Source organism: Acanthopagrus latus, chromosome 6, assembly GCF_904848185.1.
Source record: "Acanthopagrus latus isolate v.2019 chromosome 6, fAcaLat1.1, whole genome shotgun sequence".
Classification (NCBI taxonomy): domain Eukaryota; kingdom Metazoa; phylum Chordata; class Actinopteri; order Spariformes; family Sparidae; genus Acanthopagrus; species Acanthopagrus latus.
This window is the reverse complement of record NC_051044.1, coordinates 29,262,890-29,277,466: the sequence shown is the minus strand read 5'-3', so window position 1 is coordinate 29,277,466 and position 14,577 is coordinate 29,262,890. Positions and strand designations below refer to the sequence as shown.

At 39.0% G+C, this 14,577-nt stretch overlaps 1 protein-coding gene across 1 annotated transcript in view; it reads right to left on the bottom strand.

Annotated features, from left to right (window-relative positions):
* The window catches only part of cdk18 (cyclin dependent kinase 18), a 49,660-nt gene that overhangs the window by 1,621 nt on the left and 33,462 nt on the right, over positions 1–14,577 (bottom strand). Inside the window, exons 4-14 of the mRNA XM_037102351.1 lie at positions 12,319–12,450; positions 11,121–11,177; positions 9,817–9,931; positions 8,641–8,735; positions 8,481–8,543; positions 6,277–6,400; positions 5,672–5,792; positions 3,273–3,370; positions 3,035–3,140; positions 1,528–1,570; positions 1,330–1,420 (exon numbers count right to left, since the gene is read on the bottom strand). Coding sequence (XP_036958246.1) covers positions 1,330–1,420; positions 1,528–1,570; positions 3,035–3,140; positions 3,273–3,370; positions 5,672–5,792; positions 6,277–6,400; positions 8,481–8,543; positions 8,641–8,735; positions 9,817–9,931; positions 11,121–11,177; positions 12,319–12,450 — 1,045 coding nt within the window. The remainder of the gene's footprint in view (positions 1–1,329; positions 1,421–1,527; positions 1,571–3,034; positions 3,141–3,272; positions 3,371–5,671; positions 5,793–6,276; positions 6,401–8,480; positions 8,544–8,640; positions 8,736–9,816; positions 9,932–11,120; positions 11,178–12,318; positions 12,451–14,577) is intronic.

Genomic DNA, 14,577 nt, shown 5'->3' with positions numbered 1-14,577 from the left:
ATAGGGAAGAGAATGAGCCAAACTTAACTTTCAAAAATATTGTTCCTGCTGGCACAATGTTTTGTAAAAGCAGCAGGTTTAATTCATTACATTTTTTTCTGACCTTTTGAGTGCTAGCAAATAAGCATTTTTTTAAGCATTTTTGGTCAAAGTGACCCCAAACCCTTATTCAACTATGTGATTCAGAAGGTTCACAGTTACAGTGAAACTCTTGCCAAAATGCAACCTAGGCTTTTTTTTTGTGAATGTATATGAGTCAAGCCTTTGTGTAAAAGCATAGTTACGATGAAAGAGGCATTTTTAAGATCTACCATACTATCGTTTTCGGGTCAAACTCATTTTCAATGGGAGTGCTTGGGGCACTTTAGCAATAGCATCAAAATCACTATTTTCAAAACACTAATAAGACACAACATGAAACCTTGCTCGTAGTATCACCAGGGTCTCTACACTTGAACACGAGCATTGAGAACATTGTTTGTGTACACAGAGTTTACTAAAAAGAAAATTTTTGAACAATTCACGTTAGAAGTAGCTTGTTCCGCCACCCGCCGTCGTGGCAGCTGAGAAGTATCGATCTCCAAATGCAACTTAACATGGAGGACAGTTAAGGTGGACTGCTACTGTCTTCCAGCAACAACTATCCACGCGATATCTCACGTGACTTTTCCGGCTTTTGATTTCAGTATTGTTTCTTATATGAGGCTCCTTTTTCACCGTCAAGGTCAATATTGTTTTTTGCTAACAACAAAACAACGAGTTATCTGTGCATTTATATGGAACTAAGCTTTAGGAGCATTGCACCTTAACTCACCTCCATGTTACATCGCATTCGTAGATTGACACTTCTTACTGGCAGGACGGCAGCTAGCAGAGGAAATATCTGCTAATGTCAGTCGTCCAAAAACTCTCTTTTTACTAAACTCTGTGCACACAAACAATGTTCTCAATGCTCAGGTTCATGTGTAGAGACCCTGGCGATACTACGAGCAAAGTTTCATGTTGTGTCAAACCTTCTCAGTGTTTTAAGAATAGCACTTTTGATGCTCTCGCTAATTTGCCCCAAGCACTCCCATTGAAAATGAGTTAGACCCGAAAACGAAAATACGGTAAATCTTAAAAGTACCTCTTTCATCGTAATTATGCTTTTACACAAAGGTTTGACTCATGTACATTCACAAAAAAAAGCCTAGGTTACATTTTGGCGAGAGTTTCACTTTAAGATGTCAAAGTAGTGCAACCTACTGTTAACAGTAACCCAGAGCTGCAGACCTCAGATACACCTAAGAGCCTTTAAAGGTGTGTTCACAGTGAATGTGTGTGTCTTACTGTCTGCCACGTTGTGTATGTTATCCCCCAGACTCAGGAAGTAGGGGTGTCTTAGAGCGGCTTCAGAGGTGATTCTGGTCCTTGTGTTGTACTGAAATTAGAATGTAAAAAACAGCTGATTAGATGATCACTGAAATTACATCTCAGTCCTGCCTCAGAGCTCAACCGAGTGAAGGCCATTGTGCTTTTGTGTCGTACCAGCAGCAGAGCAGACAGCAGGTCAATCCCTTCAGTGTCCAACCTGATGGAGGCAAGGACAAATAAAGACAATCTGTTTGTATCATTACTATTCACAGAAGAATTGCTGATGACTAAAATAAGTAAATACAGAGGGGGTGAATACTCTTCCTGTGTTTTTTCATGTATCTTTAATAAATGGGTCTTTTGTTCATGGAAACATAAAGTATCCCAAGAACAAGAAATATATACAACAAATATGGTGACGAAAATACCACTTAAATATAAAACACAGTTCACTGATCACAATAAAACACTTCAGCACTACGCTTCTGAACAAAGCATGTTATTAAATAAAATGTTTTGATGAAAAATGTGTGTAGTAGTTTGGTTTGGTATATATATATATATATATATATATATATATATATATATATATATATATATATATATATATATATATATATATATATATATATATATATATACTTCATAAGCCCCCTGACTAACTTTAATGTAGTTTAGTATTCTTAGAAGATAAAGCCGCTCTCTTGATAATACAGTTGGTATTTTCAGAGAGGCTGCCCAGACCTCTACCAAAACAACTTTCAACACTTTTAACAAGTTGGCTGTCAAGTACAACAGTCTGTTATAAAATCACTGTTGGCACGAGCAATCATTTCTTAAGTCCTAATTAACATTAATCTCCAAACTTTTGCACCAAGCCTGAGCTTGTGTTTTGGCCGAAAACTCAACTTTACTTAAAGACTTTACTTTTCTAAAGAAGGCCAACTAAGGGCCATTTCCTCAGTGTACTTAGATCATTGTACAAAACCCCTTTAAGCAGAAATTCATACTGGTTTATATGAATTATCTGTAGATTCACACGGATAAACTATGGAAATTTTGGATTGTTAACAGCACATTGGCCTGTAGGTCAAACACTTTGGGCCTGCCTTCAATAACTACACAACTATTGGTTAGGTTGTCATAAAAGTTGGTACATAAAGATGAATCTTAATGAATCTTAATCACTTTTTAATCCAAGGAGTAGTTTACTGACATTCTTGGTTTCCATATGATATATCCTACTGATTTGGGGATTTTGGTGATCTCCTTATTCTCCATAAGTGCTACCATGAGCTTCACATTTGATGGTTTAAGTGAAACATCTTGACAAATACTGAAACCATTGACTGCCATGAAATTTGGTTCACATACTTATGTGTCCCACAGATTGAATTATAATAACTTTGTGTCGTCAGTAAAAATTGAACTTGTCTCTCAGAATGAGCTTTACTTTGTATTTAGTCTGAATTAGCAACTGTTAGCATGCTAACAATCTGCACAAAAATGGTGATCATGGTCAAATTAAACCTCTTAAAAATCTGCATGTTAGCATCGATATTGTGAGCATGTGAAGATGGGGCATTTAGCTCAAAACCCCTGTCCTAGCCCTCATAGCTCAACCTCACAGAGCCTCCAGACACCACTCCGCTGAACAGACAGTGAAATTAGGTAGTATTACCTTGGAACATGGTTAATGAGTGCTTGAGGTCTGTACTGAGGAAATAGGTAAGACCTAAACTCCTCATTACTGCTGATACCAGGCCAAGTCTCTTCTGTTGGAGTGCCTGGGAGAAAGAGAAACAAAAACACTTATCTTCATCTGCATCCCAGGACACCATCACTTATATTACCTGTTCTTACTTAATATATTACTTGATTTTACCTTGCCCCGAGTTAATAATATGCTGCTAACTTACCCATGAGCCTAAAAATTAAGTGTAGCTCCTCCTTGACTGTGGCTCCAGGAAACATAGGACGACCTGTTGCCATCTCATACAAGATGCAGCCCACACCCCTGCAGGAGGAGGGAGGAGCAGCAAACAACAAAGAGTCCTCCAACATTATACAACTGTGGCTGAAGCCGTGTTCAACCAACACACACAGACACTTCAAAGAGTGCTAATCATAAGTGCAAACATGTATGCTGTGAGTGGGCATGCTGCAGCCTTTTGTTCCCTCCGGGGTGGTGTGTTGGAGAGGCGCCCCGTGGTGTGATAAGAGGATATGTAGCTAGGTGAGCTCATCAAAGGCCACTGTGTTGCTACACAGCCACATTTAGTCCTTTGTGGTTTAACAGCGCTGTGAGGGTTTTCTCACCTTGACAAACTGCTAATGAGCAAAGAAAGCATAAGAAAAAGTGAATTACAGATGAGCCACAGAGCGTGTATGAATAGTGACTCATATCTCTGCTAATAACCTGGGAGATTTTAATAGATATGCATGATTCATGGGAATCCTGGACGATCCTCAAGCTGTTAGACAGTCATCTAATTTACCAAGGAGCCAGTATTGCTCATTATCAGGGCTGATGTGAGCATTTAGAGGGCCCTGAGTGCCTTGCATCTTCAGCGTTCAGTCTGTGAGACCTGCTCCAATCCAATTTAGAAAGAAAAATGAGACAGTCCTGGTGAAAACAGGTAAAGTCTGTGCGCTGCCTACAACCAATTTGTTCTCACTTGCCCAGAGTCAGATAAAAGTATTACTTCTATCAGTCATGAAAGTGATAAATGTCAAACATAGATACAAACACTGATATGGATATTCGTCTCAACTTTCAAACCAATATTCTTTTTGAAAAACACCAATATGACACAGTACATCCAGCAATATAATAATATTATATATGACAACAATTAGCCCAGACCTAGGCCTGTCATATTCCTGAGCAACCATCTCATGTTACTTTGACATTACAGTCACTGAGCAGCTCATGAACTGTGTTACAAGAAGTGTTGAATTGTAAACTCAAAGGATGGCAAGCAATCCTCTTAGCCTCTTATAAGACTAATTAAAGTACACTTGCCAACCAACTCCTTTTCATTAAAGTCATTATACACCTTGTAGCATCAAAGATCGCATGTTTCTTCCTCATCCCTGACTGCTGCACGAGAGTGTGGTCATGTATAAAGCCGCTTTATTCAGTAGTGTATTATGTCTTCCACCAGTCACAGTGGTGAGCGCGCTGCTGAAGTGCCAGTGTGAAAGAAGGTGTGTGCTGTATTACTTTGCACCTGCCTAGAGTTGTTTTTCCTTCCTTCCGAGGTGCTGAAAAAAGTTAATATTTTCAATGTTTCTTTTTCTCACAACAAATATTATGAGGCACTCAGTGTTATAGACATGGCAACCCATGACTGTGATAAACTATAAATCGCAGAGTAACTCACAATACGATCTGGTACATAGTATGCTTCCCATGATAAGGATGGAGTCATGCTACAATGATTCTGCGACAGCTGATAAATCGCACCACAATGTCCGTCTAACTGAAGAATACAAAATGCTAGAACTGCGTATTTATTCACTGCATTGTGGTGTCAGCTTCACAGAATTTGACATGAACTGAGATGAAATGATGTATAGTGCACCGAGTCTTACTAACTGCTACTTGTCCATGTCCATGTGTGCCATCATTCCAATGTAAAACAGCCTTAAAGTGGCAGAAAGGCTGAACTGCCAGAAAGAACAACAGCTGTGGAAGTAAAATGTTTAAAGAAAGAAAGGATACATCTATGACTCACTAGATGTAGACACTGTTTGTGTAATTTCTATTCACACATCATGTTCTAATAAAAAATAATCATATTTTCTAAGAAATTCTATATACTGCTACATTGATATTTTATTCCCATCACTGTGTGATAAAAGGTATAACAGTCTTGTGGCCTCATGGCCTCATAAAAAAAACTTTCAATAAGTTTTGGTCTTAAGTTTGAGTTCAGCACAAAATCACTCTGACGTAGTTACTTATAAAACCTTTGACTTGGAAATGTTCTCATCTCTAACCAAAGTCTATACTGTTCAGTCTTTAGTTTACTGGCCTCAGCCTCCTCTACTATTGCTGTGATCTTGTCTTCCAAAAAAACAAACCCTCAGTAGAATCACAACGCATGTGCAAGTAAACTGGCTGCATGTTATTTGCTATTTCCATTAAGGTTTTAAGCCTCTACATAAGATAATGATGCGGGTTGCAATCGCACAAAATAGTGTTTGCTCCACCTTGTATAACAGTTGTGACAGTTTGCAGTGTCTAATCGATCAAATTGATCAAACGTTCACCAGAGGACTGATAATCAAATATCTATACTGTAACACTTACCACATGTCGATAGGTGTGGAGTATTCTGTAGAGCCCAGCAGCACGTCAGGGGGCCGATACCACAGAGTTACCACCTCATTGGAGTAGGTCTTAGTGGGCACGGACTTGGCCCTCGCAAGACCTGGAAGCACAACACGGTCGGGGTTTACTGGTGTCAGACCTTGTGAGGCTGTTACAGCAGGCCTGCTTTCTGTGCAAATGTTCAACCTCTTTTCTCTTCGCTGCTACCTTTGAAATCAAACTCCCTTAGAGTCACAAGTCTCACAAGTTGTGTTTCCACAGGTGTAGAATGAAACAGTGTGAGGCAATAAATCTCAAATAGTTGGAAAGTCCCCAATTAGCACCGTTTCTGGGTAAAACTGTTGAAAAACAGTCAAGGTTTACTGGTGGATTTATCTAACCACTTCCAGCACAAAACTGAGAAAACTCGGAGAGCGGGCACAGTTGCTAGGAAACAGGAAGTAAGGTCTCTGAGTGGCAGTAAAATATAATTGGAAAGCGATTGTGGCAGGAAACTTGCTATTCTACCCCCAAGTGTATGTGCCTTTACGACCACATTTGCATTCACTGATGTTCGTACATGTGTTTCTCCAAGTTATTCCTACCGAAGTCAGCCAGTTTGAGCTCGCCCTTGTCGTTGATGAGCAGGTTCTGAGGCTTTAGGTCTCTGTGGAGGATTTTCCTCTTGTGGCAGTAAGACAGACCACGCAGCAGCTGGAACATGAAGATCTATAGAAGAGAAATGAAAATGATGAGGATCAAACATGAGACATCTTAATAATATATGGATTCCAAACTTATTGTACTTAGATAAGTTGGGGATAAATCTCAAACCTATGACCAAATTGACCAAATTGGCTTCCTCCTATTTAAGTCTTCCCTCAATGCTCTACCTTGTAAAATCTGACAAAGTCACTCCAAAGAAATAAAGTAGACAAATCATTTTAAGTTGTTAAAATATTTTTGCTTTAGAATCTGAAATTCTATAGTTCACTTTATTCTGTAATTCAGAGATAATCTTTTTTATGCTTAATGGAGAAAATTAGGTACATCTTATTTGTAATGAGGCGGTGGCAGTGCTGAAGGGTTAGAATTTACGGTGGCATTTTGATGCCAAACATGAATCCAAGTATGCCAACATTAGCCACCAAGAAATTAAAGGCAGCCACCATTCTCAAAAGTCTGTACAAGTTACCCAATAAAATGAATAATGAAAGTCATTTTTATTGTGGCTGATGAATTTACTCAATAAAAATGTTTTTCACTTGGTGCATTTTGCAAGCAGTTGTGTATCCTGACCAGAAACATGCTTTTAACATTGACAGCTTGTAAGAAAATCGAATATAGAGGCAATTATATAATATGATAACAAGCAGATACATTTATAAAGTCTTACATTTACAACCAGCTCTTTGTAAGGGCAGCTCTAATGTTTATGTGGCCTGGAATTAAATTGTGAAAAACCCCTCCTGTTCCCTGAAGGCCTCGAGCTGAAACAATGAAATAATTCACATTCTCAAAACAGAGATGTCACTAATCCAACACAATTACAGAATGAAAAGATTCATGTATCGCTTAATCCCATTTTGTGCCTCTTGTTATATCTCAGATATGGAGCTAAGCATTCAGTTTAGCTCAAACTGCATGGCTAAAACAGAATGTTATTAAAGATTTTCTGCTGTTTTGAAGGTATTAACATTCTAACCATGCGGATGAATAAAAGCCAGTCCTCTACATAATAAAAAAAAATATTTTCAACCCACTTCCAAAGCAGCAAATCATTTTCCCAACTCAAACAAAGATAGAAATGTCCCAAATGACATACAGTAGGTTCAAATGGTCTGAGGCCACGAGTCTTCTATTTTGCATTTTGACTTCCTCCACAGTAGTAGTTAACCGGTGGTGGATATTTAAAGGTCAATATAATAACGATAGTTGAGCCCATTTTTTCTAACCCTATCACCAAAGTATTAAGTGGAGGCTGTTTCATGGAGTGGATAATTACTGTAGGACAAAGATATCTCTGATGTAACTTTAGTCTCTCTAAGTCTACATTGAAGAACGTGACATTAATTAGGCTGTAGTACGCCTGCTGCATAAATAACATCAATGTACAGCAGTTACCTTCCTGTGTCAGTTAGTTTACTTTAGATTCAGAGGGGGAGGGAGATTAAGAGAATTTAGATATATTTTCAGCAGAAGTGGCTCTCAGATGATTGACTCAGAGTATCCTCCAACTATCGGAGCCAAGTTCAGCCGATAACAATAGTTTGTAAACGGTCCTATCGGCACCTCTACTCCACAGTCACCTGACCCTCAACCCATGATTGTTCTTTCACTAGTGGTCTCAGACCTTTTGCACCTTGAGAAACTGATTAGAAGTATTATTTATCGTGCAGCAGACAGCATTTTGTCATCATGATATTTAGAACAGTGTTTTGTAATGATAATGCACGAGAGGCACAAACTGGGACTTACCTTTTCATTCTACTATTCTGTTAGATTAGTGCTCTGATTCCCCAGGTAATGCCTGTGTTTTGTCAATGTGAATTGATTTCATTGTTTCATTTTCAGGCCTGCATAGCTAGCATGCAAAACTACTTCTGCTTGATAATTAGCTGTTTGGCTTGAGACAAGCTGCTGAATGAAAAACTCCCTTAAATGACCGAACAAAGCTGAATTTGAATGAAATCCAACATATTGTATGATACGTGTTATGTTTCATGCCTCTGCACAGGTGTCCCTCTTCCTTTCCCTTGTATACAGTCAGTAGTGACCGCGCTGAGTCACTTTCATGCTGGAGGCTCACCTTAACATTATGCATGCTCATGAGATTCCCGCAGTTGTCCAGGTACTGTTTAAGGTCGCTGTCCTGGAAGAGACAACAGCCACAGTGTTCGCACTTTAGTATATCTATACTGTGTGTGTGTGTTTAAAACTCCTGCATGCTGAACGGTCAGTGTACTCACAAGATACTCAAACACCAGAGTGAGGCAGCGTTCAGTGTGGATGATGTCGTGCAGCGTGACGATGTTGGCGTGTTTGAGGTTCTTCAGTAGAGACACTGGGTACACAGAAGAAGGACAGGCAAATAGAGACAATAGACAAAATGACCTTCTAACACCTTGGAGCTATGCTTTTAGGCTTACAATGGATTTAAACTTGTGTTGTCTGTTTAATTGAAATGGACAGCAGACATGTGCCATGTCCCAGTTACATACCGCAGTACATATCTATGGCACACTTTTGTGGCTATTTTACGCATAATTTTATTTCAGCACTTGATCAGTGTACCCTTCGTACTCAAAACCTGCTTAGAGGCCGTATGTGGTATGGATATGTAACTTCATGTAGCAGAGGTTTATGGTAGACTAATAATGGTCAGAACGAGGGCAGATTAATACTCCTATAACTGAATTATTTTTTTCCAAAAAGTCAAATCTTTCACTGTGATCCCACACTGTGAATACCAACACATAGTTCATGCAGTAAAAATATATATTATTATATCAGACACATTATTATAAAGAGTGATATAACAACTGTTTGTAACAGCATCTAATTAATATTCCTTTTGCATTAATTCATTTCTGATGCCACACAGAGAATTATCGATTATGTTGCAAAGTGTCAACCCTGTGTTATGAATGCAGCAGCAGGTGAAGTTGAACACGAGGTCAGTCCGTCAACCTGTGAACCGCTCAATCACATACTGCCCACAGATTTAATGCAAGTCACTACATCCGACAGATTACTGATACTACAGTGCAGCGAGATTGTTAGCAAATTTGTATGAATAGTTCAGACTGCTTGTTTATTGGGATAAACAGAAGCACAGCTATATTGTGATCGATAAAACAGAAGCTGTGTTATTTTTTTCCTAAGTGAATGTACACAGCTACTTTGCGGTGTCTTTGAATTGACTAAGTGGGGCGGACTTTACCAGAACAATTACAAAAGGCTCTGCGTTTGGTTTAGATGCTATAATTCAGTTGTAGTTGACAGTTAAAATGCACTGCAGTCATTTCTTTCTTGCATGACTTACCCTAAATAAATCATTATCTACCTGGGGGCAGCAGCCCTTGAGTGGCAAACCTCTATTTGTGTATGTGTGTGAGTGTTTGTGTGTGTTGATGTGTGTTCACCTTCTCTGATAGCAGTGCAAGGTGCTCCCTCCTCGTGCTCCAGTCGGATCTCCTTTAATGCCACCAGGTTCTCTGTTAGCTTGCTTCGCCCTTTGAACACCGTGGCGTACGTCCCCTTTAACCACACACACAAACACACACATAAGACTCTAGATAACATTCTGAAAATACTTTGTTGTAAATACAGTACAAAAAAATACTTTGTACTGTTGACTGATGACTGCACTTCTGTCTTTTTTTCTGTGTGTGTAAGTGAATTTAATTAAAGTCTGTTTACTTTCACTGTCTGTTTACTTTCTCATCAACATCATCATTAGCACAAAAAACAGAAATCAGGATGGATAAATAACTCCAACTGAACTGATTAAGGTTAGAGGTTTTAACCGCTATCATCCATAAGCAGCATCAAAACATTCTAACAATGTTATGTAAGTGTCTGGCAGGCATTGATTTAACAGCTCCCTGATGATTTTTCCTCATGAATCCTGGCTTTGCAATGCTGACAATTCTTCCATTCATATATATCTTACTGCGATGCAATAACTGTCCATCAGATCAGCTACCGCAGGCTGAAAATAGAGCAAATCCTTTTCGGATACTGAGAGCAGGAACAGTAGTAAATGACTACATGTTCAAATCACTGTTTTCCGCTGCACATAATCTAAACCATGCCTTTGTGAACAGCAGGTTATGATAATTGACAACAAAAGCTGCTCTTTTCCATCCCTTGCCAATGCGGTTATTTGCTGCCGAGCCTTGTGACTCAGACTAATACAGACAGCGTCTGTCACTAATCATTCCTTGCTCCTTAAGGCAACAACTGTTCTCAGATAAACGTTGAGGGATTTTGGCAGAGTTTTGCAGTATTGAAGCCCTCTTCATCTTCCGCACGGCTGTGCTTTGTGAACCCTCAGAGTGGGATGTATTCACACATGTTGGCGCACATGGCGTGAATGCAGAGTTAAGACTTGTAGTTATCATTCTTGTGAAGCTGTGCTAGCCAAACCCGACTAGGGCAAGAAATTGGACACATGGGTTTACTGCACACTTTGTCTTATAAACAAACAAGTGTCGCACCCAGGCTTGACTCACAGCAAACCTGATAAGTATAATGAAGACTTTCAGACAACCTGTCGTCAGCATGGTCCATTTGGGTTCAAGTTATCGCTCACTGGCTGCACTGGGAGCAGTAGTAGGAGTATTGGAAGCTGTAGACTCATCTCTCAACTGACTTCTTCACCTCTTCCATCGACCTTCTGAAACATGTTACAAAGTGAGTGTTTGAATAATTGGTATTAACGTACTTCACCCAGTTTGCCGAGCTTCACGTATGTCTCCAGTTTCCCAAAACCTATGTCAGACTAGAAACAGAGAGAAAAAGAGAGATTCATTTAATTCATGGTGTTTACTCTGATAATTTTCTCCTCTTATTCTACTTTAAAACAGTCAAATAAAATTACATTTGCATGGATTAGATAAAGAAGACATGCCAAGTTTCAGGTTTGGGAGTTTCATTTGGTTTACTACTAGACTAGGCTGACATGCTTTATTGCCAAAAAAAAAAACATCTCAATTTTTTCATACAGTCCAACGCTGCGGCATTGTTTTCTCCCCTGTCTGAAACGCTGTGTTTTAGCTCCTGTCTGTTCAAGCCCCGTCTTCTTTGATTGGTCGGCTCACACACGCCTGACCCAGCACCGAGAACAACAACAGAGCAGCTGCGGTGAATTCATTCCGATTATCCAAATGTGGATATGGTGATATAGTGTGATGTCACAAAATTAAAGGCGAAACTAATGCTGAGGCAGTGTTTTTGTGGGAGACAGAAGCTTCTGGTGACCTTTTAACTTTATACGCACAATAACATATATGAAGCTCTGAAGTTTAAAATATCTCATAATAGGTTTTTTTCAGTTAAGTATGCAGAAATCCATGTTTACTCTGTCAACCTGGCAGGATACAAATGCCTTTTAAAGGAGATATGTGGTAAATATTAAAGAAAATAATGTACTCATTATAATAATATTCATCAGAGAAGATCCTTAATTATCTTAAAACAAGAAGGTCCAGCACAGTGCTGTGCTCAGCATCGCAATTTTCTTCATGCTAATGTAGCTTTGTAGGAGTAGGAGTATTTCTCTTACTATGATAATAAAGGTAACACAATAATAATAATAATAATAATAATAATAATAATAATAATAATAATAATAATAATAATAACAGTTTGGCAAGATTGAAGGACAAGTCATTTGCAGAGAGGAAAATACTGTCAGCATCATGAGCTGCTTTCACTGGCTCAAGACTAATATAACAAATATTAAAATTAGTTTACAGATGAAATATTGACCACAATAGACGAACGGACAGACAGACGGATAGACAGACAAATAGATTGCTAGGTTGCTTATTAACATCAAGTCTTGGAGAAAATGGTTGGGGCATCCTAACAGATGGATCCATGCATAGACCTGTTGTTGTAGTGTATAACAGAGTACTAACCAGCGAAGCCCGTCGAGACATGCGGCTGAGAGGTTTGCAGAGCGGTGAGTTGTCACTCTCCAGCTGCAGTTTCTTGAGGAACTCTGGAGGCAGACGGATGTCCATGGGCAGAGACATGCGCTTACTGACGTCCTGCAGGGAGTCAAAACACATTAAGGTCACAAAATACACCTCGTCCTTATTTTTTCTGCTGTGGATGGAAAGTTTAGCTTGCCATTTAGACTATAAATCTTTAGTGCAATCTTCAACATCTTTCATGCTTCATCTGAACTGATAATCAAACCTCTACGACATGTGACTCCAACAGCCTCCCGTCTGCTCAGTTTGTTTAACTGATCTTTATATCATGTTGGTTACCAAGGCATAAGGCATTTTTTTTTATTAAAAGTGGCTTAATAATCATTAATAAGTCATTGGGGATTAGAAAAAAAACTGCTTCAAACATGTCACTTATAAGGTAAAGAAGAAAAAGAGGGCAACTGTTGAATTCAGGAAAGGGAAATAAGTAGTTTATTAAAGTGCATAAATACAGTCACCCATCTCAAATGCATCCGACAGAACAACTACACTTGTATTTTAATTGATTACACTGTCTACATATGTTACGTAACAGCTACTGCAATACCTGTGTAAATGTTCCCCTCATTTCACTCTTTACAAGTTTCCTTTTTTTTAATGTGTTTTGTTACAGAGAATGTGTTTTGGGTTCTGAGCATTGCCAAAATGCAGCCGACCTACACTGAAGACTGTACCTTAATGCATCCTGTGTAGATTCTTGTGGACACAGATATGGAATAGAAGCTGCTCCTGCTCTGCTAATGTGCTACATAGACATTTGTATTAAATGCCAGCTCAAAGAGTCCTTTTTATACTTTCATACTACTTTTTATTGTTGCTTACAAGCTCTTGCCTGTTGCTTCTATTAATCATTGAAAGAAAGAAAATATTACTTCAGAAAATAACAGGAATGCTCATCTCAGCACTCTGGAGGAGCACATTACTGTCTGTGTTTGACTGACAACAGCTTCCAGGCTGTCACAGAGCTGGTGTGACTCCCTGGGGAAGGACACACAACTCTAAAGCAAACTCGTGCTGTAGCCTACGTGTAATGGGCAGACATGAAGAGTAGGGACCACACCACCGCCAAACCCGACCAAAGTGAAATTTGGAGTTGCGTTTACGTGCTGTTTCACTGATGTAGTGGTTAATTTAGCCCTGGTAAATGTTTGTTTCATGGTCTGTCCAACAAGCTAACATTCAGGTGCAGGACATGACTTGTGCTACCGTATACCATAACATATACCATTAAATTATTTGCAAAATTACAGGCATCACTGAAACTAAAAAACATTAAATTTTGCTAGTTTTGTCCCCAGCTCTTTGTGATTTTTTTCCACAAAGAAGACATTCACACAGTGTTATGTATGCTGTTGCAGACAAAAAAGCTGTTTAATATTAGTTGCACTTTAAGGGCACTAAGAACTGGATTGGATAATCCAGGGTAGCTGCTGCTGGTAGCAGCTGGTAGCCAGTCAAACATTATGTACTAGGCCATAATCATGTATGAGTGCTTTATAAATGAACTGTAATGACATTTTTTGTTCTCCCAGGTTTTTGACGAATATGTTTGACTTGTGCATCTCCTTGCCTAACTTACATAGCCGTCTTTTTAGCTAGTCCAGAAGACAGCTTCCGTAAAATAGCTGCAGAGCCAGACCAAAATCCATTTATTCAAACATTTTAGGAAGTAAGTTGACTTGCTGTCTTACAAGGACTTCATGCTAAATGTGAAGTTTTGCTAGCTTGGCATAAACACTGAGAGAAAGTGAGACACTAGCTGGAGAAAAAAAAGACTTTTTACATACTCCTATAAAACCCTCATGTTTTATCTTCTTGGTTGGAGAAAAAGAAAGAAAACGAGTCAGCATAGCCTGCCATGTGAAGCTGATTGCATCCAGTTTAACTTAATATAACAGGTGAGATAGTTAATTCCCTTCACAAGAGGAAAATACATGGCTTCCAACGGCTATGTCCTTACATGTTGTATGATATCTACCTGTCCATCAAAAACAGACCAGGAAGCCAGCAGCTCCAGTATGAGGGCTGTGGGCAGTCACTGGGCACAGCTGGTGATGACTATTAATCAGCTCTGATGTGTAACATTAAGATAGCTCAATAAATCACAGTGTGTCATGCTGTTCTTCAGCCAATTGATTATAAAAGATTAATGTCACCACTGATAGTTAATGAAGTGAATTA